This window comes from Doryrhamphus excisus, linkage group LG3 (genome assembly GCF_037039965.1).
Source record: "Doryrhamphus excisus strain RoL-2023G ecotype Guam linkage group LG3, RoL_Dexc_Guam_v1.1, whole genome shotgun sequence".
Classification (NCBI taxonomy): domain Eukaryota; kingdom Metazoa; phylum Chordata; class Actinopteri; order Syngnathiformes; family Syngnathidae; genus Doryrhamphus; species Doryrhamphus excisus.
The window spans coordinates 6,406,693-6,434,329 of NC_136359.1; the positions used below are offsets into that span (position 1 = coordinate 6,406,693).

Below are 27,637 nucleotides of genomic sequence, written 5' to 3' on the forward strand. Positions count from 1 at the left end.
AAAACATAACAAATAATATGAATAATTATTTGGTTTAATTTTAAAAAAGTATTTGTGGGATTTTCCAAAATGATTTTATAAAAGTGCAATGTACATGTATCCCTAATAGATGCCAAGTCCCATATATAAATACTATGCTAATAATCAATTTAGCATGCTAACTACAAACAATGTTCATTCTTAACTTATTGGCAGTAAAAGCAGGTGAAAGTCAGTCATTTCCACCCAAAGGGGATTGTCCCGTATGATGTAGCAGCAGTTGATGAACATCTACCCTCCTTTTGCAGCTGAGGAACAAGTTCATGAAGAAATTGCCCAGAGACGCTGAGGCCTCCAACGTGCTGGTGGGCGAGGTGGACTTCCTGGACGCTCCCTTTGTGGCTTTTGTACGTCTGCAGCAGGCCGTCATGTTAGGAGCCTTGACCGAGGTTCCTGTTCCCACAAGGTCAGCTCACGCATCGATGTCACAAAAATAGTCAAAAGGGGGTTTTAGTGCACATTAAATGTGTCTGCAGAAAATGCTCAAATAATGTGCTTTAAAATAATTTCATTATACTTGAATGGGGTCGTGCATTCATTACATATTACACAAATTCAATTCAATTATTTTTTTCTGAAATTAAATGCTAAGCAATATATAGGGTAGTGTATACATTACATAAATCGCTTAGCATTTTATTTCCGCAATTGAAGGAATAAAATAAAATAAAATAAAATAAAATAAAATAAAATAAAATAAAATAAAATAAAATAAAATAAAATAAAATAAAATAAAATAAAATAAAATAAAATATATAATATGTGCACATCCCCACTGATTCATAACATTGCACTGGCTGATGTTGTAAAAACCACATTCCTGCAGCAAAATGAAATGAAATTAAATTTTTTGGGGGCTGAAATAATATGCTAAGCAATATGTCATATATGCACAACCCGTATCATTCAAAACATTACACTGGCTAACGCTATAAAAAGCATGTTCCTGCATGGAACCTCGCATGAAATGAAATAATCCTTAATCATGGTGATTTGTAAAAATAAAACACTGCATTTGATCTCCATAACATAACACTACATGACAAATATACGTTGTCCATATAACTTACATTGTGAAACGTGCGCTACAAGTGTGTGGTTACTAAGCGACCACAGCATGTTTGCTTTGTGTCATAACAACACAGTTGAGGAATGTCTTAAAAGCACACACACACACACACACACACAATGTGTGCGTGTGCACTCATTTGTGAATAACACAGCTGCTTTGAGCTGAGCGTAAAGAAAAGTTGTTTCATGTTGATGTAGCTGGCCAAAGTATTAGTGCTGATCACTAGTTGTATACTGTATAATTACATCCACTTGCAATGTAATTGAATGCATATTTACATTGGTGATGTTTTCCAATTGCAGGTTTTTATTTATCCTGCTTGGACCCAAAGGTAAAGCCAAGTCGTACCACGAGATTGGACGAGCCATCGCTACACTCATGTCTGACGAGGTGAACGCAACCAATAAATAAAACGACACTACGTATACATGAAATGCTGTAATCGCAGCCGGCCGTTTAGTGACCTCACATTATCCTCAGAGACTTCAAGTGCAGCTACTGCTTCTTCTTGCAGGTCTTCCATGACATCGCCTACAAGGCCAGAAGCCGCCAGGACCTGCTGGCCGGCATCGACGAGTTCTTGGATGAGGTGATTGTGCTCCCCCCTGGCGAGTGGGACCCCGCCATCAGGATAGAGCCTCCCAAGACGCTGCCGTCCTCTGACAAAAGGTATGTAGGATGCGCATGAAAGTCAAACGAGAAGATTGATGAAACTTCTGGGATTCTTGTTGCCAGGCAGAATTGATAGGCCTCAGTCATAACTGCGCCCTTGGCCAATCGGGAAAAATAAAACCCCAATAGACGTAAGCGATAGTTCTCAAGGATTATCATACATTTAGTTTTGGTCTGTATTAGTCATGGGCGGCACGGCGGTCAGCTAGGAGACCAGGGTTCAATTCCCACCCTCGGCCATCTCTGTGTGGAGTTTGCATGTTCTCCCCGTGCATATGTGGGTTTTCTCCGGGTACTCCGGTTTCCTCCCACATTCCAAAAACATGCTAGGTTAATTGGCCACTCCAAATTGTCCATAGGTATGAATGTGAGTGTGAATGGTTGTTTGTCTATATGTGCCCTGTGATTGGCTGGCCACCAGTCCAGGGTATACCTCGCCTCTTGCTTGAAGACCCCCCCCCCGCGACCCTCGTGAGGAAAAAGCGGTAGAAAATTAATGAATGTATTAGTCATGAAAGACGAACAGCGCCACCTGCTGGACCCATGCCCCTGATTGGTCAGTTATTAGAGGTTGTAAGTCACTGATCGGTCTGCTCATGAATGAATGTGATCTTATCTGACTTCTACAAGGACTTCGGCTTGTAAATTAGCCTTCTGGTTGTTTATTAACAACCCTTAATGACACAGAGGTTCGCCGTAACACGCTTTATCTGGCGACATGATGAAAGGAAGGAGTTGTAACTCATATTTTCAACCTTGAATGCAACTTATTAAAGGAACCCAAATACAGTATTACATTAATCAATGCCTTTATGGCCGTGTCAAATTCTATGAAGGAGTATTTGGGCCACCATGACAATAAAGTCTTCAAATGGTGACAGATGGTGACGCCGCCTCATGAAAGGTTTCAAAACTTAGCAAATCAAAAAATGCCTGAATTAAAAAATAATCATAATAAAATAAAATTTTATTGTTGTACAATTCAGCCTCACACATCATACTTACGACCATTTATTTTCTCACATAAAACTCACATAAAATCACATATTCCAATTTCTTTTCTGTTTGGTGAAGTAGCGATGTTAGGAGAGAAAATAGGTAAAGTCATAAAAAGTCGTTAAATGACCAACATAAACACATACTTGTGTCAACTGTTAAGTTTTAAAATTTTAAAAATCTTTAAAAATCTTAAATATTTTTTGAATACACAAAATCAAATATTGACTGAAATATTGAATAAAAATAAATTATATATATACATATACGTATATATAATAAAAATATTGCATATGTAAAATTAAACACTTGACCAAAAAAAGCGTATATTTAGTTATGAGTATTAGTATGACCATTAGTAATGAGTATTAGTATGACCATTAGTAATGAGTATGACTATGACCATTAGTATTGAGTATTAGTATGACCATTAGTAATGAGTATTAGTATGACCATTAGTAATGAGTATGACTATGACCATTAGTATTGAGTATTAGTATGAACATTAGTAATGAGTATTAGTATGACCATTAGTAATGAGTATTAGTATGACCATTAGTAATGAGTATTCGTATGACCATTAGTATTAAGTATGAGTATGACTATTAGTAATGATTTTTCGATATCATTTCATGAAGAAGTTAAAAATGATATGTGTATTTTAGGAAAAACATGTACGCGGGCGGAGACTCTCAGATGAACGGCGACGCGCCTCATGATGGAGGTCACGGAGGAGGCGGACACGCTGCTGGGGAGGAGCTGGAGAAGACGGGAAGGTGGGAAAACATTCCTCGTGATTTAAATTTGTGGACTCCTATAGAGCAGCTACACACCATAACCTGCACAGAAAGCTTTCTAGATCGCCAAGAATCTGCACCCATTCCAGCAAAATTTCCTTGGATTTCCAAAACGGATTTCATATGTTAAGAAAACTCTTTTAGGTTTTGCGGCGGCCTCCTGCTGGACATCAAGAGAAAAGCGCCTTTCTTTCTGAGCGACATCACCGACGCCTTCCACATCCAGGCCCTGTCGGCCATTTTGTTTATTTACCTGGGTACCGTGACCAACGCCATCACCTTCGGGGGCCTGCTGGGGGACGCCACAGAGAACATGCAGGTCGGTGGACGCGCCATTCAGGCTTGGTTTTGGGTTCTCCGCTGACTCGGTATGTTTTTTTTTTGTGTTTTTAAAGGGCGTGCTGGAGAGCTTCCTGGGAACCGCCATTGCTGGCGGCGTCTTCTGTCTGCTGGCAGGCCAGCCGCTCACCATCCTCAGCAGCACCGGGCCCGTTCTCGTCTTCGAACGGCTGCTCTTCAACTTCAGCAAGTCAGTACAGAAATATTCCTACCGGAATGGTTTGTGAACGTCTAAACTAACCTCGACTATCAACCAGAGACAACAACTTTGACTACCTGGAGTTCCGTCTGTGGATCGGCCTGTGGTCAGCGTTCTTCTGCCTGGTCCTGGTGGCCACCGACGCCAGCTTCCTGGTCAAGTACTTCACCCGCTTCACGGAGGAGGGCTTCTCTTGCCTCATCAGTTTCATCTTCATCTACGACGCCTTCAAGAAGATGATCAAGCTGGCTCACCACTTCCCCATCAACTCAGACTTCCGGATGGAGCGCGTCACGCAGTACGACTGCCTCTGCATGGCGCCCACCGTCCTCGGTGAGACGTGTTTGTCTACACGCCGTTACGCCCTGTCCGTCTTTACGGAACCATCTTGGTTGTTGGATGCTGTCATGGAGCTCAGCAAGGGAACTCGAATGTTTGCAACCGCAAATATTAGGACATAAATTAAATTAACCCGTATAAGATGAATTATTATGAAAATACCGCACAAATTTTAACAATCAAGTCCAAGTATTCTAAGAAATACCATAACATTTGAAAATGCTGATACCGATATGTGTAACATGACATATCTCCTGTGGTGGAATGAAGACATATGTGTTGATGCAGCAATTTTTAAAATATTGGTCATCATGTTCAGAAAAAAATTCTGATACTGATATTGCATTTTTATGCCAATACCATCAAATAATTATGATATGTATCATAATTACAATTACTGATAATTATCAGTACTGATGATAATCTGACTAAAATAAAATAAAATAAAATAAAATAAAATAAAATAAAATAAAATAAAATAAAATAAAATAATTTTGTATATATTTTATAATATTATATACTATATAATACTTGATAAATCAAAATAATTATGATCTAAATTATATAACTACCATGTAAAATACTAAGTCAAAAGCTGAAATATAACAAAGTTTTTTGTAATTTCTTTCCTGCGTAGCACTGGATGGCACCTGCATACCACCGGTGGTATCCGCACCGCAGTTTGAGCATCAATGCTTTGTCCTAACTGTTATTCTGTGATGATGGGTCACGGCAACCTTAGCAAGTATTGCGTGCTAACAGTGGACATGTTTGCTGTTGTTTGGGCACAGAAAACAACTCGGACTTCAGCGGCGACCCCTTAGAAGGAACCTCCATCTGGTTCTGGAACAACACGGATCTGGTGAGTCAGCTGGACAACATTCTGCGCTGGGATGAGCGGAGTGTATATTTTAAAGCGCATGCAGAGGCTGATAAAGCGCGTCCACTACAAGGCTGTCCTTTGCTTCCTCCGCCCAGCCCATGAACGCCACGTGGTCGTCGCTCACTAGATCCGAGTGCTTGAAGTACAAGGGCGAGCTGGTGGGCAAGGCGTGCGACTTTGTCCCGGACATCACGCTCATGTCCTTCATCCTCTTCTTCGGCACCTACAGCTGCTCCATGGCCCTGAAGAAGTTCAAGTTCAGCCCCTTCTTCCCCACCACCGTGAGAACCCCGGGCATCGCAGCGCCGCTACTGCTGTGTCATCCTCGCACAACCCGACCAATGTCTGTCTTCCCGCCTCGCAGGTCAGGAAACTCATCAGCGACTTCGCCATCATCCTGACCATTCTTATCTTCTGCGGCGTGGACGTGCTGGTCGGCGTGGACACGCCCAAACTCATCGTGCCAACTGAATTCAAGGTGATTTTCTTCAAGGAACACGCAAACACGTCTCAAGTTTGATATTCTGGTCATTCCTCCTTAGCCGACCAGCCCCCTGCGAGGCTGGTTTGTGCCCCCGTTCGGTGGGAATCCCTGGTGGGTGTACTTGGCCTCGGGCCTGCCCGCCCTGCTGGTCACCATCCTGATCTTCATGGACCAGCAGATCACAGCCGTCATCGTCAACAGGAAGGAGCACAAACTGAAGGCGAGTGAAGTGTGGACGTAAATAGTTCTCTCCGCTCCTCTCATGACAGTGAGACATGTTTCACGGCCGTGAGGGAACTTGGCAAATGTTGGCTCCTGCTCTGGCGTGTCCATGCAATATGAGTTACATCGTGTCGGGACCAATCTGATTTACGCGAGCTCTCCTTCTGCGCTTATTTGCTCAGTGAGCTCCGAACGCAACGCCAACCAGTCCGTTAAAAACTCAAAAAACAAAAATGATATTGGAAAATACAACGACATGACAATGAAATTCACACAATGATATTAAAATCAAATCATACAAATCATCACTCATATGACTCTATATACTTTTCATATGTTATAGATTTATATTCTTTAGAATTCGACATGAATTTATATAGTATATGTATGACTAAATATAAATTTCTATCATCATTTTTATTAATTAGAGTATGTATATAATTGAATATTGTTGTATGTTATATTCATTCCCATATTATATCATATACATTTCCATTTATGTAGTAAGTATTTTTAATATTTATTTTCTTTGTATTATATTTTTTAATTTATTGTGTCTAAACATATTTATTATTAAAAATATTCACAAAATAATGTAATATTTTTATATGTAGATGTATATGTGAAATGTCAAATAAAAATATACATACCTTGTCTAATATAATAATATAAATTAATAATGTAATCCAATTCATTTATTAAAATGTATAAATTATTTGAATTTCCAACTCATTGATTTTCGTTTTAGTGTATTTATTTATATACTTTATTTGGGTCAAATATGAAATCTAATATGAAGTAAAAATGGACTAGTACTACTGTACTGTATGATGAACAACGTTATTTCAATCGTCCCAGATACCTGCCATGTAACGATAGCATAATAATGAATAAATCCCCTTTGACCTTCACTCTGAATGAGCTGTGACCTTGTGTGTGTGCCAGAAAGGGGCGGGCTACCACCTGGATCTGTTCTGGGTGGCGGTCCTCATGGTGGTGTGCTCCTTCATGGGTCTGCCGTGGTACGTGGCGGCCACCGTCATCTCCATCGCTCACATTGACAGCTTGAAGATGGAGACTGAGACGTCGGCTCCCGGGGAGCAGCCCAAGTTCCTGGGTGTCAGGTAAGGACGCGTCCCTGAACCTTAACACTTCATTCAATCAGTCATGATTCCTCAGTCATTTTCATGATCAGTCATTTTCCTCCTGTGGGGGTGTTTTTTTTTTTTGCTCTCTGGTTTCATACGTGTTTGGCAGCAGTGCCGTCGTTGGGACAGCTGCAAGCTGAACTAACATAAACATCCACTCGGGACGTCCTGCAGAGGATAGAATGCAACCAAACAATTCGAGTCGGCTGCGTTACGATCGTGATGATTTATGATGATTCATAATCCATGCCGTGTACGTATGTGTGTCGTTGCAGAGAGCAGAGGGTGACGGGCGTGTGTGTGTTCATGCTCACTGGACTGTCTGTCTTCATGGCTCCCATTTTAAAGGTAAGAATGCACATTATGGTTGATTATGATTATTACGACTGTTGCATAACAACTTTGCTGCATAACAACTTTGGAAACTCTACTAAATGAAATATCTCCATAATAAATACGCTTATATTTATTTGGGTACATTTAAGTTTAAGGGAATTCAATACTAGAGATTGTTTTTAATACCACTATTAATAAAAACACCCGCATATATATTTACAAATTCATGTAAAAAATAGTGGAAATTACCGGTATATATATACCAGTATTTTTTATAAAAATACTGTTTTTTTTATTTTAATAAAAAAATTAAATAAATTATATACAAAACAATAAAAATATGCATATAAAATAAAAAGTATTAGTAATAATTAATGACAAATAATATACAACAGAAATAATAAAAATATGAATTTGTATTGCTTTTATGAATGATAATAATAGATATTAGCTGTCATATTTGAATTAAATAATAAAAATAATATAATATATATATAAAATATACATATAACATTTTAAAAGCTATGTGTATACTTTTAATACTTTTAAATCATATGTTTAATACTTTTAAAAGTATGAATCCTTACCTGATTATTAATAATAATATCATAACTGTAGGCTGGACAAACAGTGAATATGGGACATGAGTATATGTAATATTTCAGTACCATTAGTAATTCATGTTTGAATAACAATCACAAATACAAATAAAATAATATACAAATGATTAATATACTAATTGGGACGATATTAGCATAAAAATGTGATATAGGTAGATATCAGTATCAGATTTTTTCCCCTGAATATGAAAGCCTATATTAAAAAAAGGAGATATGTCACGTTACACATACCGCTCTCTGTATTGGAAATTGAGAGTTGGATTGAGAGTTTTTGTCCAAAAAGCCAATATTAATAATATAACAAGTGAATAATAATAAAAAATGACAGTAGTACTGTTATGTTATGTAACGTTACGTAATGTTGACATGAGTAAACGTGTACTGTATGTGTCAGTTCATCCCCATGCCGGTGCTGTATGGAGTCTTCCTCTACATGGGGGTGGCCTCTCTCAACGGAGTGCAGGTAGGTGCTTCTTTATCGGGCAAATAACATCGGCGCTGGATGACAATCCTCTCCTTGTTTGTAGTTCATGGACCGCCTGAAGCTGCTGTTGATGCCGGCCAAGCATCAACCCGACCTGATTTATCTGCGACACGTTCCCCTGAGGAAGGTGCACCTGTTCACCTTCATCCAGGTGCTCTGCCTGGCCCTGCTTTGGATCCTCAAGTCCACCGTGGCTGCCATCATCTTCCCCGTCATGGTACAGCGGGCCGTTACGAACCCGTGCGTCGGCCGGTGGAGAACATCACCAAGTGAAAATTTTTTGCTGTCGGGCAGATCCTGGCGCTGGTGGCCGTGAGGAAGGCCATGGACTACATGTTCACGCAGCACGACCTCGGCTTCCTAGATGACGTCATCCCTGAGAAGGACAAGAAGAAAAAGGAGGACGAGAAGAAGAAACGCAGCAGCATCGACAGCGACGCCGAGGATGTGAGTGTCACAGCATTGTCTTTTTATCCCCCGTGTCTCGCAGAGCAGGTTTGAATGGTCCTTGGGCGGACACCGAGCTAGCCGGCTCGACCGTGTGACATCAGGTTAAGGTGTGGTCTGAGGACGTGTGTCTGGTCTCTCCAACAGTCAGACTATCCTTACAATGAGAATGTCCCCAGCCTTAAAATCCCCATGGACATGATGGAACAGGAACCCTTCTTAGGTGACAAGGCCTCAGACCGTGAGTAGACCTCCAAGACCGGCGACCACGCATGCTAACGACCGCTCGCTCTTCCTCCTCCTTCTTTTGATTGTCGCTCCTAACATCTGTTTCTTTTCTTTGCTTCAGTTTGCTTCTCCTTCACCTCACCTCAGCCTGAACATTCATTTTGCTATTTCCTTCATTGTTGCTATTTGCATGCTTTTACAGTGGAATGGTGGTGTGGTTTTCTTCATACGGAATTTCCCTCACGTCTTCGTATGACGCCATTAGCTAACAACTGGAGTCATTGGGGGGTGGGGGGGCAAAACTGCTAGTTGTAACTTATTATCTCCCAAGTTTCAGCTGAAATAATACAAATAATTACAATTATTATAATAATGAATGAGTGGGAATGGTTGTCTGGGATAGGCTCCAGCACCCCCATGACTCTTGTGAGAGTAAGCGGTAGAAAATGCATGAATTAATTATAATCATTAAAAGCAGAATGCTACGACGGAGTATTTAGCGCCACATAAAAAAAAAGATTTTGAGAATAAAAAGGTTTTTTTCTCTCTCAAATTTACAACAGACTTTTGCAATTTTTTGAAAATTAGGCTTTGGAAAACGTTAGAATATTAAGGCACATTTGGAAGGCACATTTACAGAAAAGTTGAAAGTCAAAAAAAATTGTCATTTTACAGAATGAGGTCAAAATATTAAGAGAAAAAAAGATGTCATCTAATGAGAAAAAGTAGCATTAAATTTAAATATATTTTAAAAGTCGTAATATTACATTATGAACAAAACATAAAGTTGTAATTCTTGGAAAATTATGTTGCTGAAAAAGTTGTAATATAATGGGAATATGAGAATAAAGTCAAAACATGAAACCCAGAAAAAGTACATTTTTTATAATATATATTAAAATTATGACAAATATAATTTTGAAAAATATTTTTAAAGTTGTAATATTACATTATAAACAAAACAGTTGTAATTTTTGGAAAATTATGTTGCTGAAAAAGTTCTAACATTATGGGAATAAAGTCTAAATAATATGGGAATGAGGTTATAATATTGTGAGAAAAAATATATACACAAGAAGAAAATTTGTAATAAAAATTTTGTAACAAATGAAAAAAACAACCCATAATTTTACGAGAATAAAGTCAAAACATGAAGAAAAAAGTTGGATGCAATCCAGAAAAAAGTCACATTTTTACAAGAATAAAAATATATCCTGAGAAAAAAGAATATCATTTTACTAGCATTGAGTTGAAATATTAGGCACAAAATATATATTTTTTAAAAAGTCATAATATGAGAACCAAACTGTGGGTGCCGAAGAGGTGGGCGGCTGGGGCTTGGGGGTGACGTGGGAACCATCAATAGCGGCGTGATGGGCCGGCACTCAGCAATGGCGTTGGGGGTTAATTCCACCTTTGCGTGGCGTGGCGTAGCAAGGAGGTGCCCTCACCTTATTGCCATGTGATTCCTTTGCGGATATCGGCCGAGATGTGCGTCAGCGTCGTGGTCGGGTAGGCTCGTCCATTGCAGGTCCCGGATACACCCACACCATGGGGATGAGCGTGCCATCCGGCCCCCAAACCATATCCTCCAGCTCCTCCGGGGTAAACATGGCTGATTCCTTCTCCATGGCCTTGAAGATCTGCGAGGTCCAGAAATCGGTCTCCGCAAGGTCGTCTTGTGGTGGTTTCATTCTGTCACGAACGGTCTTGGTAGCTTTGCGATGCGACCCCAGGATGCGGAGAGCAGGACCAAAAGTGCAGATAAAACATTGAATTTAATGGCAGCAGCAGGATAAAACAACTACCCAACCAAAGGCAAACCAAAGACAATGAAACCACAACCGAAAGAGCACACCTGAACTAAATAGGGAGTATGAAATTAGAGGCAGGTGCGTGAGATGAACAAAGATCAGAAAACGGAAGGGAACAAGAAAGGAAGTGGATACAAAATAAGGACATGGAAACCGGAACAGAGGCAAAGAGAACTAAAAAAAGCTGTCACAAGGGGGTAACGTCCACATCGTTGGAAATTGTTGGAAATTTAGTTTGGGGGAAAAAGTTCCAATATTTTGGGGATAAAGTCCAAATATTATGGCAAGGAATAATAATATATTACGTCAAGAAAAGCGAAAACATGGAAAAAAGATCTTAAAAAAATCAAGTTGAAATGAACCATACAACAAAGCTGGTAAGGCGTTTGGACACCCCTGGGGGAGCTTGTGCATGTGTACCTAATAATATGACTATTGTCAGTCCAATAATGAATATTAACATTTATTGTTTCACCTTCCATCCGCAGCGGAGAAGTCCGCTTCATTGCTTGAGCGACACACCTCGTGCTGAGCAGCTTCGCTACTACCAGGCCAACTGCTTGTCCAGGTGAGACACCCTCTATCATCTCGTGGGTGGGCGGATGGGTGGATGGGTGCACGAATATATATACTATAATATTGTAGATATACTATCATATGCAATACATGCGTACAGTGCATACATCTTTCCTGTCATATAGAAGATCTTTGATAAAACAAGGCAAGGATTCCATAGTGCCCCCCCCCCAAACCACTGACGATGACCACAGCAGATTTGTGTGGGGGTGGGGGGGTCAGGGCTTCTTCTCGTTCCTCCTCCATCTGCTCGGTGCTCGAGAGGATTAAAGCTTGTGGTGGTGGAACGTGTGAAAGCAAGGCGGTGGCGGCGGCGGCGGGTCACGAGACATCTGTGACGTCTTTGCACGGCAGGTTGTTTTTTTTTCGTTTTTATTTTACAGACACCTGCCAAAACTTCTTCTTCGTCACATAGCGCCTTTCTTTTGGCCACTTGCCTCGCCGGAGTCCACTTCTGTGGGTCCGTGATGCCGGACGGAGCGTGACGATGTGACGTCACGGTGACATGACACCACTAATCCTGTCCCGCTAAGACACACCAGCCAAATTGCTTTGTGCTCAGATGACCTCACACACCCTCACACACAACAACAACACACCAAACAACAACACACAATTCAAGAAAACACTTGGGGACCGTGGAATAACCGCCGGGGTCTCCAGTTAGCACCAGCGGCTGTAGACAACCTCCTGATGTATTGTACTTTTTCTAATGAATTAAGTAGCTGCGTTAGACATATCCAGCAGCTTTATCTACCTCTGCATGCGCTTTAAAACCTTCCTACTCCACTGTTGACGTGAAACTCAGGCGTCTTAGACTTGCCCTACTGTTTACAATCAACTCATTAGCCCTACATATTGGTGCTGGCGTATTATTATTATGGTTATTATTACAACATTGGTTCTGCTGCCGCTCTGTTGTGCAGTGTGCTTGTTGGTAAATGACCATGTGATCCTTTCCACTTTTCCACGCACTGCTGTTTTTAAAGATCTGCTGGAGGAGTGGTCTGTCATTTTAATCTACTGCATAACACTAGCCAAAGATCCTCTATGAGACAGGAGTGGTCTGTCATTTTTAATGATGGACTGCATAAACACTAGCCAAAGATCCTCTATGTGACAGGAGTGGTCTGTCATTTTTAATGATGGACTGCAAAAGCACTAGCCAAAGATCCTCTATGTGACAGGAGTGGTCTGTCATGTTAATCTACTGCATAACACTAGCCAAAGATCCTCTATGAGACAGGAGTGGTCTGTCATTTTTAATGATGGACTGCATAAACACTAGCCAAAGATCCTCTATCTGACAGGAGTGGTCTGTCATTTTTAATGATGGACTGCATAAACACTAGCCAAAGATCCTGTATTTGACAGGAGTGGTCTGTCATTTTTAATGATGGACTGCATAAACACCAGCCAAAGATCCTCTATGTGACAGGAGTGGTCTGTCATTTTTAATGATGGCCTGCATAAACACTAGCCAAAGATCCTCTATGTGACAGGAGTGGTCTGTCATTTTAATCTACTGCATAAACACTAGCCAAAGATCCTCTATATGACAGGAGTGGTCTGTCATTTTTAATGACGGACTGCAAAAGCACTAGCCAAAGATCCTCTATGAGACAGGAGTGGTCTGTCAATTTTAATGACGGACTGCATAAACACTAGCCAAAGATCCTCTATGACAGGAGTGGTCTGTCATTTTTAATGATCTACTGCATAAACACTAGCCAAAGATCCTCTATGTGACAGGAGTGGTCTGTCATTTTTAATGATGTACTGCATAAACACTAGCCAAAGATCCTGTATTTGACAGGAGTGGTCTGTCATTTTTAATGATGGACTGCATAAACACTAGCCAAAGATCCTCTATGTGACAGGAGTGGTCTGTCATTTTTAACGATGGCCTGCATAAACACTAGCCAAAGATCCTCTATGTGACAGGAGTGGTCTGTCATTTTAATCTACTGCATAAACACTAGCCAAAGATCCTCTATATGACAGGAGTGGTCTGTCATTTTTAATGATGGACTGCAAAAGCACTAGCCAAAGATCCTCTATGAGACAGGAGTGGTCTGTCAATTTTAATGACGGACTGCATAAACACTAGCCAAAGATCCTCTATGACAGGAGTGGTCTGTCATTTTTAATGATCTACTGCATAAACACTAGCCAAAGATCCTCTATGTGACAGGAGTGGTCTGTCATTTTTAATGATGGACTGCATAAATACTAGCCAAAGATCCTGCATTTGACAGGAGTGGTCTGTCATTTTTAATGATGGACTGCATAAACACTAGCCAAAGATCCTCTATGTGACAGGAGTGGTCTGTCATTTTTAATGATGGCCTGCATAAACACTAGCCAAAGATCCTCTATGTGACAGGAGTGGTCTGTCATTTTAATCTACTGCATAAACACTAGCCAAAGATCCTCTATATGACAGGAGTGGTCTGTCATTTTTAATGATGGACTGCAAAAGCACTAGCCAAAGATCCTCTATGAGACAGGAGTGGTCTGTCAATTTAATGACGGACTGCATAAGCACTAGCCAAAGATCCTCTATGAGACAGGAGTGGTCTGTCAATTTTAATGACGGACTGCATAAACACTAGCCAAAGATCCTCTATGAGACAGGAGTGGTCTGTCAATTTAATGACGGACTGCATAAGCACTAGCCAAAGATCCTCTATGAGACAGGAGTGGTCTGTCAATTTTAATGACGGACTGCATAAACACTAGCCAAAGATCCTCTATGACAGGAGTGGTCTGTCATTTTTAATGATGGACTGCATAAACACTAGCCAAAGATCCTCTATGTGACAGGAGTGGTCTGTCATTTTTAATGATGGCCTGCATAAACACTAGCCAAAGATCCTCTATGTGACAGGAGTGGTCTGTCATTTTAATCTACTGCATAAACACTAGCCAAAGATCCTCTATATGACAGGAGTGGTCTGTCATTTTTAATGATGGACTGCAAAAGCACTAGCCAAAGATCCTCTATGAGACAGGAGTGGTCTGTCAATTTAATGACGGACTGCATAAACACTAGCCAAAGATCCTCTATGACAGGAGTGGTCTGTCATTTTTAATGATCTACTGCATAAACACTAGCCAAAGATCCTCTATGTGACAGGAGTGGTCTGTCATTTTTAATGATGGACTGCATAAATACTAGCCAAAGATCCTGTATTTGACAGGAGTGGTCTGTCATTTTCAATGATGGACTGCATAAACACTAGCCAAAGATCCTCTATGTGACAGGAGTGGTCTGTCATTTTTAATGATGGACTGCAAAAGCACTAGCCAAAGATCCTCTATGTGACAGGAGTGGTCTGTCATTTTTAATGATGGACTGCAAAAGCACTAGCCAAAGATCCTCTACGTGAAAGGAGGGCATGTGGCTGTACCCCCAAATAAGCGTTGTAGCAATACCAGTGTGTCCTTCCTGCTTTTTTCAAGACTTTGTGGGATTTCCTGCTGCATTCCAGCAAGAACCCCCCCGAGGTTGCTGTCTTACGGCTTCTGTGTCCCGCTTGTCTTTCAGCCCTGAGATGAGTCCTCTGAAGCCTGTGCCTCAGATTAGAATCGACATGGACCCGGACGACGCTCATCCCTTCTACTGGAGGAGCCGAGGATCCGAAACGTCTCTGTAGGTCCGCCAAGTCACGTCGGCGGCCCCCCCCCCGGGCTAATCCAGCGTGAGACCACTATATTTTCTTGTTGTTTTTTCAAGTCAAAAGCAAATCAAGCAAGCAACGCCGATGAACTCTTTTTCTTCTTCTACGCAAGTCAACTTCCAGCACCATTCCCTCCACGCATGGAGTCTTTTTATATCCACATCAGTAATCCTGCATCTCCACTTTCTACGCTCAAATCTTCGGAAGGTTTTTCCTGTAGCAGGAAAAAACACGCTACCTCTTTTAGCGCGACGTGTTCCATCCACTCGCCATGTTGTTGATAGCGAACGCATTAACCCTTCATCCACGGGCGGGAGGGTTTTCACTTTTGATTCGCTTCTAATCGGCTTCTGTTACTCGTTAAAATTCAATCAGACTTTTTTTTTGTTCTGAAAGAAGAAATGATTCTATTTTGGTTTGAGTGTGTGTGTGTACGTTTTTCTTACTTTCTATGTTTTTTTGCCGCAGTACGTCTGATTTTCCTCACACTTTAGATGAAACAGGATGTTACCGAAGTGGCTTACAGATGGAAGCCCGTTCCTCCCGCTGAAAGAAATTAAATATTCAGATGGTAACTCAGAATTATGGGAGAAAAAAGTAGAAATGATGAGAAGAAAGGTCAAAATTAAGATAAAATGTCCAAATTGGGGCATAAAAAGTCATAAAAAGATTGGAAAGTCATCATTATAAAATAAAAAGCCAAAATGACAAGATAAAATGTCATAATAATGAAATATAAGTCAAAATTATGAGATAAAAAGTTGTAATTCTGAGATGAAAAAGTCGAAATGATGACATAAAAAGTCATAATTTCGAGACTGGAGAGTTGTAATTCTGAAATAAATCAAAATTAAAATTTACGAGATAAAAAATAATAAAATACAAATAAAAAAATAAAAAATACAAGATTAAAACTAATCATGAGATAAAAAGTTGAAATTAGTAAATTATTATTAGTAAGAATTGAAATTATTATGTAAAATGCCACAATTAAAAATAAATCACTATGAAGCAAAAATTGCAAATTACGGGATAAAAAGTCAAAGGTACGAGATAAAAAAAATCTAAATGATGAGATAAAGTGAAAATTATGACATTAAAAAATCCCAAATGTGAGACTGGAAAGTCGTAGTTCTGAAATAATTAGTCAAAATTACGAGATAAAAGCTCATAATGCAACACAAAAAGTTGAAATTATTAAATGAAAAAAATAAAATAAAATAAAAAAAATAAAAATTACAAGATTAAAACTAATCATGAGATAAAAAGTTGAAATTAGTAAATTATTATTAGTAAGAATTGAAATTATAACGTAAAAAGCGATTACAAGATAAAAATCAATCACTATGAAACAAAAAAAACAAAAAGTGAAAATTATGACATCAAAAAATCCCAAATGTGAGACTGGAAAGTCGTAGTTCTGAAATAATAAGTAAAAATTACGAGAAAGAAGCTCATAATGATGACACAAAAAGTTGAAATTATTAAATGAAAAATCTAAATTAAACTCAAAATTCCGAGATAAGAAGGTATAATTATGAGATTAAAATCTAAATGATGAGTCAAAATGATTACATTAAAAAAATCATAATTATGAGACTGCAAAGTCGTAATTCTGAAATAAATTCAGAAATCAAAAGTCCTAATTATGAGACTGGAAAGTCAGATTTATACAATAAAAAGTGAAAATGACGAGCTAAAAACTCATCATTATGACATAAAAAGTCTGAATTATGTGATAAAAATCAAAATGACGAGATAAAACCTGAATGAGGAGACACTGATGCCTTGGTCACATGGCCCTTGGCACATCATTGGATAGTTTATCTCATAATTATGACTTTCTATTTTTAATTTGGACTTTTGGGATATTTGATTCTTTCAGTGGCGGAAAGGGTCCTCATTGGAGGCTCATTGGTATCCTAATATGAAAATAAGAAAGGGTTTAAGTTGAAATACTTGTCGTCAGATGCTTGAAATGGTTTTGACCATCATTATTATTGATCTGTTATCGGGTTTTCCCCTCTTATAAAACATTCAATCAAAACAGTATTTCATTATATGTGGGAAAAAACACCGTTTTGTACTTCTAACCACCAAATTTAGGCCCTTTTTTTAAAATATCTAATTTCAGGGCGTCTCAATTACTCAAAAACGCATCAATTGTAGTCCATTTTCAACACCCCTTCCTTAGCACAAATCTAGCTTATTATTAGATAATATTTGATTTAAGAGGCTTGGATAAATGAATTTCATCTGGTTAGCTTAGCATCAAGACCTGAAATGTTGCCAATTGCGTCAGTAAGATTTGCTGTACTTTCAAAGCGCTGCCAGCAGAGGTCGTGTTCCTCCCTGCTGCCCCGTTTCTCATCCACACGCTAAGCAAACATGCGGCTAACCTCATGACTGCCCTACTGTCCATAGAACGGCCAACAACATTTTGCCATAACGACTTCTCCTGAATGTCGGAAGATGATTTTACGCGTAAAGCAAAGTGCCCTCTGTTGCTAATTTAGGCAACGCTCTACCAGATTTCACTGATTTGACATCTCCAGGGTGACGCTAGAAAATTCCAGGGCTAATTTCAAGTTGTAAAACTCCCAAAATATGACATCATAACAAAGTAGTTTTGTTACCTGTAAAGAGAAACGTCCTGTGTCACTAATTTGGGCAACAATCTGACATCTCTGGAGCGACTGTAAACAATTATTTTTGTCATTAAACTCGCCAAATATCAAATATCTAGACTGAATAACAGTGTTTTAAACACGTAAACTTATTTTAAGTAACTTTGTCCTGTGCCTCTAATTTAGGCGACACTCTATACTCACTCTCCATGATAATGCTGATTGATTTATAAGGTATTTTTTTAGTCATGTAACTCTCCAAAAGGTCAAAAGTCGAAAAAGAAAACTATAAAAAACTGTTGCTTTGGTTCCCATAAACATAAGTGTCCTGTGCCTGTAGTTTTGGTGACACCAAAATGATCAGGTGTTTCAGAATAATAAAACTCTAGCCCTGTAACTCCTGAAATGCAGTGACCTGTGTCCCTAATTTAGGCTACACTCCAAACCAAAACCATAAATGTAACATCTCCAGAGTGACACTAAATTATTTGACGGCTATCTTTTAGTCTCAAATTACAAATATCAGATGTTTAATATGACTTAAACATTGGTCCCCGTGAAGAAAAGTGGCCTGCGTCCCTAATTTAGGCGACACTCTACCAAATGTCCTAAATATAACATCTCCAGAGCGACACTAAACTATTTGACGGCTATCTTTTAGTCTCAAATTTTCAAATATCAGATGTTTAAGATGACTTAAACACTGGTCCCTGTCAAGAAAAGTGACCTGCGTCCCTAATTTAGGCGACACTCTACCAAATGTCAGAAATGTAACATCTCCAGAGCAACACTAAACTATTTGACGGCTATCTTTTAGTCTCAAGTTACAAACATCAGATGTTTCAGATGACTTAAACACTGGTCCCTGTCAAGAAAGTGGCCTGCGTCCCTAATTTAGGCGACACTCTACCAAATGTCGGAAATATAACATCTTTAGAGTCACACTAAACAATTTGATGGCTATCTTTTAGTCTGACGTTACAAATATGAGATGTTTAAGATGACTTAAACACTGGTCCCAGTAAAGAAAGTGTCCTGTTTGTCCCGTGTGTTCATGACTGGTCACTACTGAGGCGGTTGGTAGATATACTGTATCCTGTTTATGGACAGCATTGTTTGGGCTTTAGATTTGAAAGACTGTTGCATTGTGGGGTTTTTTAGTGAGAGTCAGAGAGGGTCACAGATGAATAAATAAAAAGCGGAAGAGTCGCCTTCTAACAGCATGTCAGCTCAAACCAAACCACGACATTCTTCCGTGTTTGGTTTGATCTGCTCATCAGCCAAAGTAACAATCTGATCATGTTTATAGTCCACGTGTGTGTTTATTTTCATCTTTATTGTAGCCAAAACAAATATTAATAATTAGAAATTTGAAGGTGCATGTCGACAACATACAACATGAGGCTAAAAACATACAGTACATTTTACTGATGTATTTTTTTCATTAACTTTTTTGTGACTTTTTAGTGTAAGCAAAACTTTAGAAATTATATTTTTCAAATGAAATGTATATTGAAAAATAAAAATTATTAAACAGATGTGTGCTGCTGCTGCTGTATTTTTTTTATTCTGAGTGTAAATTGTAAATTACCAGATTTTTAAAATTATAATAAGATAATTAAGGATAATCATTTGACACATATTTACTTATTTATCTATATATAGACAATATATTTATAGATATGAAATGCTGTTAGCACGTTCAGTCCGCTACCATATGCCACAAAAGATACCTGGCGGGGGTTGTAGCATTTAAAAAATATTCCATAAGCCTAGGCATTTGAAGAATGACACTTGACAAAGAATGGTGACTTTCAGAGGCTCCATTTTGGTTAGTTTTTGCAGTCCTATGGCTACCTCTCACTTGTATGTACAGTATGTGACAGTCTAAGCTAATAAGGCTAAACTAATAGCCGTTACATTCAAAACACGGCTTCGTGGTGAATTAGAGTATAGCCCCCTCTAGTGTTCATTATTTGCTATTACAGATGAGAGGCCAAAGCTTGAAGAGTCTCTCATGTATTCACCCTGGGCTGCTGGCCCGTAATAGAAAGACGTAGAACGCTCACACCCGGAAACAACACACAGAGCGCGGTGTCGCCGCCGCGCAGTGCTTCAGTGCACACGCCGCCATCTTGTGTAGCACAACTTGGCAGCTCAGCGTGCGCAGTGTTTCGGCAAATATAGGTAGGTTACAGCCTCACAATAGGACATTTTAATGCCTTGTCACGTCCAGAATTTCAGAAACCATCAGTAAAAACGTCGAAAGTCGCAAACGAACAATGTTGTGCTACACAAGATGGCGGACTCGCGGCGACAAAACGTACGGCTCATGAGTTTTCTTCGTAATGTAGTTCTGTGGGTGCAGTGAATGCACCATCATTATACGAGGCACATACAACTACTAGCAAAACAGCATGGATGTTCGTATGCAAGCAGCAGCGAGGAAGTTTCCAGAGAAGAACCAAGCAGATCAGGTCAGAACAAGTGGATTATCAGCACAGCATTCTTCGTGAATTTGGAACCAATTTTAAAAGGATAGAAGTTGTTTTACACTTTCTGCTCCTCACTACTGCATTAGCCTACCTGCTAGCTCATTCATATTAGCGGTATGTTTTGCAGACAGGAATATAAACAAACATTGATTCCACTGTTGAAAGTGTCACTTTAACTTTGCTGTTGCTTTGTACTGCATTTTTTACAGCAGTAATTATTTTTTAATGGTTTTACTGCACTCCTGTGAAAGTGTGAGGAAAAGTTTCCTTTTAAGATGGCAAAAACAATGATCAAGAAGTGGTGCATAGTAAAAAATTAATAAAGCCTTATTGTAGGACCATTGAAAAAAACCATTGAATCCCATTTTTTTTCCTTTGCTTATTTGCATCATGTTGAATTGCATCATATATTTTTTACACTCTTAAGTCATTTCTCTGTCCACATATAGTTATTCCTTCGTGTATTTTATTTCATTTGATTTATCTTTGTTTTGAACTTTTATTGAAGTCAAACCAAGCAAATGTATTTTTTTTACATTTTTTTGAAACATTAATACACTTCATGACATGTCCAAAGTTTAAAAGCAAATATTATAATACCTTAAAAGCAAATATAAAAGTAGCACAGAATGAGATGCTGAGTATGATGCTGAGCTCCAACGACAACCTGTGCTGACCCATGAACACAATTTGTGAAAGGTCATGTTTCACGGTTTGACAGATGGCGAGGGTCGCCCGTGAAGGAATCTCTTGCGGTTTGTCATCCGTCTGCCATACGACGCCTTTGCTTAGGCATACTGTGGGAGGCCGTGTTGTGGTTGTGTTTGAGCCCGGGTGGTTGCACACATATTTAGCATAGGGACGGAGGGGGCTGAGGGGGGACGGAGGAGGCTGGCGAGGGACGGAGGGGGACGGAGGGGGACTGAGAGGGACGAAGGCTGTATAATTCTACTGTGTCCAAAGTGGGGCCCTTGGGGCATTCTACAAATATCATTTTAATACGAAAAAAAGTCAAAACTGTAAAAAAACGGCAGTAATTTTACAAGAGTAAAGTCAAAAAGTTGCAATCTAAGGACAAAAAGTTGTAATTTTATGAGAATTACATAATAATACGAGGAAAAAAAAAGTCATCTTACTACCATAAGGTTGAAATATTAACGATGTACATGCTTTGTACGTGTAATATGGAAAAACAAAGTTGCAATTTGTGATACATTGGGTTGTGGAAAGTTATTTTCCCAGAATGTCAAAATATTACAGACATAAATAAAATTTATGTGAAGAAAAGTGAAATGGCAGTTAATAAAAACCAGCAGAAATGAAACCAATGGTGTCAAGAATGACATCTAAATGTTTGTAGAAATGGAGAAAAAAGATGAAAAAGTTATCATTCTAATGTTGTGACAATGATGTCAAAATATGACAGGGATAAAGTCATAATTAGGAGAAGAAAATTCACAAGAAAGTTGAAATGGATTTTACAAGAAATAAAATCCATAAATTGCATAAGAATAAAAAAGTAGTATACAAACCAGAAAAGAGGCACAATTTGACCAAAATCAACATGTAGTACTTTTTGGGGAAATAATAAGTCACTTAATAAGTCACAGAATGTCAAAATCTTAAAACATAAGTAAAATTTATGCAAAGAAAAGTGAAATGGCAGTTAATAAAAACCAGCAGAAATTAAACTAATGGTGTCAAGAATGACGTCTAAATGTTTGTAGAAATGGAGGAAAAAGATGAAAAAGTTATCATTCTAATGTTGTGAGAATGATGTCAAAATATGACAGGGATAAAGTCATAATTAGGAGAAGAAAATTCACAAGAAAGTTGAAATGGATTTCACAAGAAATAAATAAATTGCATAAGAATAAAAAAGTAGTATTCGAACCAGAAAAGATGCACAATTTGACCAAAATTGTAATACTTTTGGGGGAAATAATACTAAGTAACACTGGTCTACTAGCAAAATGCTTCATGAAAACAAAAGTAGTGACGTTTTTCTTGGTTTAAGTACAGATTGGCTACGGTCTCCAATATACAGTATCGGGTCAAAATAGGAAATTGATGCAAAAAGGGTAGTAAATGGGAAGTTACAGCGTGTTCACAAGCAAGACGTTTTATCATTCCAATACATTCACTTGAATATGGCTGGTTTTTTAACACAAAATGTTTTGTTTGTATTTGCAAAAATCTATCCAGGAAGTGGACAAAATGTTTGCATGTAGAGACATTTCATGGACGGTAGCAGAAATTGACTTTTGTATCAGTTTCTTGGAAATGACCAGGCAGATGATTATAAGCAGCTGGTGGCAAACCCTAAGCCCTACAAAGCCCTGCGATTTCTTGTGCTGTAAAGAAACCATATCATACATACCAGATATCTCCTGCCTTGGTCTCTAGTTCTCTCGTGTGTGTGTGTGTGTGTGTGTGTGGTGACAAGGGTCCCACTAAGTTCGTCAGTACTTGTGAAACTATGTGTTTGTATTTAAGTGTGTTTAAGCTATACGCTGCATCGCATACTAAGAAACATCTTCATACGCTATGTGCTTGATTTTAACTTCATTGTTAGCTAGCCAAAATATGAGCAAATACCTTCAATATTTAGCATAACGAACATTGCTGGCTAAAGAGGCGTAGCACACGACAGGACCCCCCCCCGCAGCTGGACACTCGCCACCAAAAGCTTGTTTGGAACCCAAATGGAAGACGCGTGTCACGGCCCCCGTTTTCAATTTGTCTCAAATGCAACCTGAAGCATTTCATCCCCGGGAGGCCATTTCCAGCCTTAAATAACCAATTCCACCATAAGCAGTCCCGCCACGTTATTAGGAATCATTTTGTGGAATGGAATGTTTTTTTCCATCCATACAACGTTCTCATCTTCTTCCTCTGTTGAGCGATTGAACTTCTTTCTGTTGGGGCACGTTTTGGAGGCGTGTTTTTTTTCTTTCAAATAAATGACATTTGCAGCAATATTAGCGTGAAAGCTACACAACAGACGCACCGTTTTTCTCTATTTGCTCTGTTGTCAAAAATGAAAAACGTGAAGACAATCAGCAGCGTTATGGCGGTTCACATATCCCTAAAACTCCAAGGGCCTCATATAGAATAGGACTTTACGACAAATAATAATGTGCTACTATCAACAACTGTTGTAAATTCCCTCATTGTAACCGGATGTTTGGTGCAGGCACTGTTCAGGGCAGACTGTGGTCATGTTTGGGCCAGGCAACTGGCGGGGCAGCTAAGGGGTCCTCTGTAAGACCACAGCCTAGCAGTCAGAAGGCGTGTTCCCCTTTCTATACATGCCTGTCTGCGTTCATGAGAAAGGTAAGCTGTTAGCGGCTGCTAGCGGCTGCTAGCGGCCGCTAGCGGCTGCTAGCGGCTGTTATTGATATGCTAATTAGGCGGCGAATATCGCCCATTGTGTTGTGTGCCCACGTTTATTAACTCTTTCACATGCTAGCTAACCTGTTGCCACCCTTTCCATAGCCAAATACCAAATGTATGTGTTGCGTAGATTAGCCTGTGCTGTTTTAAGCTGGTGACCTGTATTTGTGCTGATTTATTTAGTCCTTTATTTCAGAAACCAGACTCGTTACGGCATAACTGGTCAGTTGGAATAGGACTGTACTCAATAAAGTCCATACAGTTCTGCCACCGTGTCCGGACTCACCCTCTAACCGCAGTTCTGGTGTGGATGAGGTACTCCGGCGACACTACCTCTAATAAACATACAGTACACTCTCCCCCACAACAACACTTAGCAAACAATGGCGACAGCTTCCTTTCCTCCCGGGAAAAAGGAACCTACATCGCTAATGTCAACGTGAAATGTTCTTTAAGGCCGGTCTCAGCACATGGAACAGGAACCTGAACAAGAACCTCAAAGCCAAGTTCTTCGTTTTTTCAGCTCGGTGAATCACGGCTTCACACTCATTTGCTTACCAAGCGTCCAAAATTGCATTAGTACTTTTCGATTAGCTCATGTTCTATTTTCGGGGGACAGATTGAGGGTAAACGTAGCTGTCATTTTGTTGTACTTCCACCACTTCACCGCCGTGCAGCTCCATTGATGAAACAATGAACTACTATTTACCAACAATGAAATACTTACCCAATGCTAACATTTGAGTGGATATTATGTCTTTACATGTATTTTTTCCTCCTGTTATGTCTACTGTAGGCGGCACGGCGGTCGAGTGGTTAGCGCGCAGACCTCACAGCTTGGAGACCTGGGTTCAATTCCACCCTCGGCCATCTCTGTGTGGAGTTTGCATGTTCTCCCCGTGCTCCCCGGGTTTTCTCCGGGTACTCCGGTTTCCTCCCACATTCCAAAAACATGCTAGGTTAATTGGCGACTCCAAATTGTCCATAGGTATGAATGTGAGTGTGAATGGTTGTTTGTCTATATGTGCCCTGTGATTGGCTGGCCACCAGTCCAGGGTGTACCCCGCCTCTCGAAGACAGCTGGGATAGACTCCAGCACCCCCCGTGACCCTTGTGAGGAAAAGCGGTATAAAATCAATGAATGAATGAATGTCTACTGTAGCGTAAAGGTCACTATAGGGGTGTTATTTTATGTCTACCGGCTCTAATAATGTTAAAAACTGCATTTTGAATGTTGTAAACAGGTTTCGTATACATGTAGCAGCAACGTGTAGCAGCTTGAAGAAAACCTGGATGAAGAGGCCTCCAATCAAAGGGCTGTGAAGAAGCGAACCCATTTTAATTGGCCTGCTGCTTTCTGTAATGATACATAGATATACACCTCCACTTCAAAGCTCTTCCAACCAGATCTGTAAAAATCACCCGGCCTACTGGCGAGTGGACATTAAGGTGTTGGCTTGGGATAAGAAAAACCAAGGTGAGCGTACCTCCTACTTATTCAAAAAGCCGAGATACCAGCTGTGCTTCCTCCTCATCCGTTACCGGCACCGACCTAAATCCTCCCATCCTAACCATCCTCCCGCAGTGGAGGCGCACGGTTCCACCAGGCGTGTCAGAAAAGGGCGAGCTGGAGCAGATTGCAAGGTGTTAGCTAAAGTCTATTATCAAGCCTCCAGCAGCTGCATGTTTTTCATGTGTGCTTGAAAGGATGGTAATGGTTTTATTTCACTTCAACATGCATCAGATTACAATTGAATGCATCAGTTCATCAGTTGCCAGTTCCACATGTCCAAAAGGAGTAGGAAGAAGCATAGCTTATTAAATCCTACCCCTCCATCTGGTACTTTTACAATCAGTAACTGTTACATTTGTTCACTTCCTGCTTTCCTAATATAATTTAATAAAAAATTATTTTTTTTGTCACGTACCGAAGTACGAGGTGATATGAGCATCCAATGACATAATGGGTACCATAGTAAGTGTCAATATAGTGATATATATAGCACATCATGACTGGTTCAAGACTCTTCTTCCTTGTATTTAGCAAACATCAACTGCTTGTATTGTTTCTTGAATTGGCTCATCGTTGTGCATTGTTTGTTACTTTTGTTTGTTTGTAACTGTTATATTTATTCACTTCCTGTTTTCCTAATATAGTAAAATTTTGTCATTATTTTAAATTTTTTAGTTTTTAATTTTTTCAATATTTTTTTCTTAATTTTTGTTTATTTTTTATTTTATTTTTTGAGGTGATATGACCATACAATGACATAATTATTATGGAAAGCAGGAAGTGAACAAATGAAACAGTTACTGATTGTAAAAGTACCAGATGGAGGGGTAGGATTTAATAAGCGTTGCTTCTTCCTACTCCTTTTGGACATGTGGAACTGTGAACTGATTATGGGATGCACTCAATTGTAATCTGATGCATGTTCAAATGAAATAAAACCATGACCATAATGGGTACCATAGTAAGTGTCAATATAGTGATATATATAGCACATCATGACTGGTTCAAGACTCTTCATCCTTGTATTTAACAAACATCAACTGCTTGTATTGTTTCTTGAATTGGCTCATCGTTGTGCATTGTTTGAGGGTCTTACTCAATCCATTCCATAGTTTGATTCCACATACTGAAATGCTATGGCTTTTTAACTTAATCCTAGGATCTCAAGGAGGACTGTGGTAATGTTCTCTGTTTGGGCTGCTGACTGAAAAACGGCAGGTTGCGACATCGCAGGGTCGATCGACTCTTTTCATTGAATTTATTTTATTAAAATATTTTATATTTTAATTTATTTATTTTGAGCTGACCTAAGGTGCACTGCACATGCACAGGCATACAAACGGGAGAAAAAGGAATAATAATAATAATAATAAATAAAACACACATGAACACAAAGGGCGGTGGTCTCAAACTTGCGGCCCGCGGGTCAAATGCGGCCCGTGGGATGCTAGTTTGAGGCCCCCCATCTTGATATGAAAGTTTAATGTTGGTGCGGCCCATGCAAGTTTGGTATCATGAACACAGAAATGATAGCTTTGTGCACGCCGGACACAATTGATGCGATTTTTTTCAGATGTACGATGCTAACTTGCTAATTGGGTAAAAGGGTTAAGTTTCATTAAAGTTCATGTTAAAGGTTAAGGTTATCTGACAAAAAATAATTTCTCTACCCACCTACTATATGTGGTTTATTAGTTTTTATTATTTGCTGTTTTATTTTTATTTTATTTATGTATTACTGATTGATTTATTTTCTTTATTTTTTCATCTTATTTTGTGGAGTAAATAAAAATGAAGATATTTGAGAAAAGTGGAATGTTTTATCAGAGCTTTTCTCGTGGAAAACCGGAACTAAAGCACTGAAAAAGTGTAGCGTATAGCAGAAGCAAAAGCATTGAAGACAGTTTTTTATTTATTTTTGTCTGTTTTTAATAAATATGTTTTTGTTTTTTTTTTCAAACCTGATGCGGCCCAGCCTCACCCAGGCCTTATCTCTAGTGGCCCCCGGGTAAATTGAGTTTGAGACCGCTGACATAGGGTAAGCGCAATGCTTATTTTAATGCACAACACAAATGCAGGAAGAAAGATGGCAAAGGGGACCAAATGAGAAGCAGGATTGGGGTGGAGGGGCGATGTATGGCGCCTTGCCTGGGTTTTGGCTATGGGGGGAGGGAATGTGTGTCGGGGGTGCCCGGGAACTCAATAGCAGACGATCTCTGCCATTCGGT

At 39.4% G+C, this 27,637-nt stretch overlaps 1 protein-coding gene across 5 annotated transcripts in view; it reads left to right on the plus strand.

The window, feature by feature from the left end:
* The window catches only part of slc4a4a (solute carrier family 4 member 4a), a 51,200-nt gene extending 31,657 nt beyond the window's left edge, over nucleotides 1–19,543 (plus strand). For 3 of the 5 annotated variants that reach the window (XM_058069740.2, XM_058069741.2, XM_058069742.2), the window contains 19 exons: nucleotides 288–445; nucleotides 1,414–1,501; nucleotides 1,626–1,780; nucleotides 3,445–3,555; nucleotides 3,721–3,895; nucleotides 3,972–4,105; nucleotides 4,173–4,447; nucleotides 5,245–5,315; nucleotides 5,432–5,617; nucleotides 5,701–5,814; nucleotides 5,879–6,040; nucleotides 6,988–7,166; nucleotides 7,466–7,538; nucleotides 8,541–8,609; nucleotides 8,674–8,847; nucleotides 8,925–9,077; nucleotides 9,225–9,318; nucleotides 11,608–11,687; nucleotides 15,246–19,543. In XM_058069740.2, coding sequence (XP_057925723.2) covers nucleotides 288–445; nucleotides 1,414–1,501; nucleotides 1,626–1,780; nucleotides 3,445–3,555; nucleotides 3,721–3,895; nucleotides 3,972–4,105; nucleotides 4,173–4,447; nucleotides 5,245–5,315; nucleotides 5,432–5,617; nucleotides 5,701–5,814; nucleotides 5,879–6,040; nucleotides 6,988–7,166; nucleotides 7,466–7,538; nucleotides 8,541–8,609; nucleotides 8,674–8,847; nucleotides 8,925–9,077; nucleotides 9,225–9,318; nucleotides 11,608–11,651 — 2,415 coding nt within the window. In that variant the 3' untranslated portion in view covers nucleotides 11,652–11,687; nucleotides 15,246–19,543. The remainder of the gene's footprint in view (nucleotides 1–287; nucleotides 446–1,413; nucleotides 1,502–1,625; nucleotides 1,781–3,444; nucleotides 3,556–3,720; nucleotides 3,896–3,971; nucleotides 4,106–4,172; nucleotides 4,448–5,244; nucleotides 5,316–5,431; nucleotides 5,618–5,700; nucleotides 5,815–5,878; nucleotides 6,041–6,987; nucleotides 7,167–7,465; nucleotides 7,539–8,540; nucleotides 8,610–8,673; nucleotides 8,848–8,924; nucleotides 9,078–9,224; nucleotides 9,319–11,607; nucleotides 11,688–15,245) is intronic. The other 2 variants (XM_058069739.2, XM_058069743.2) reach the window with 1 other exon arrangement.
* The last annotated feature ends 8,094 nt before the right edge of the window (nucleotides 19,544–27,637 follow it).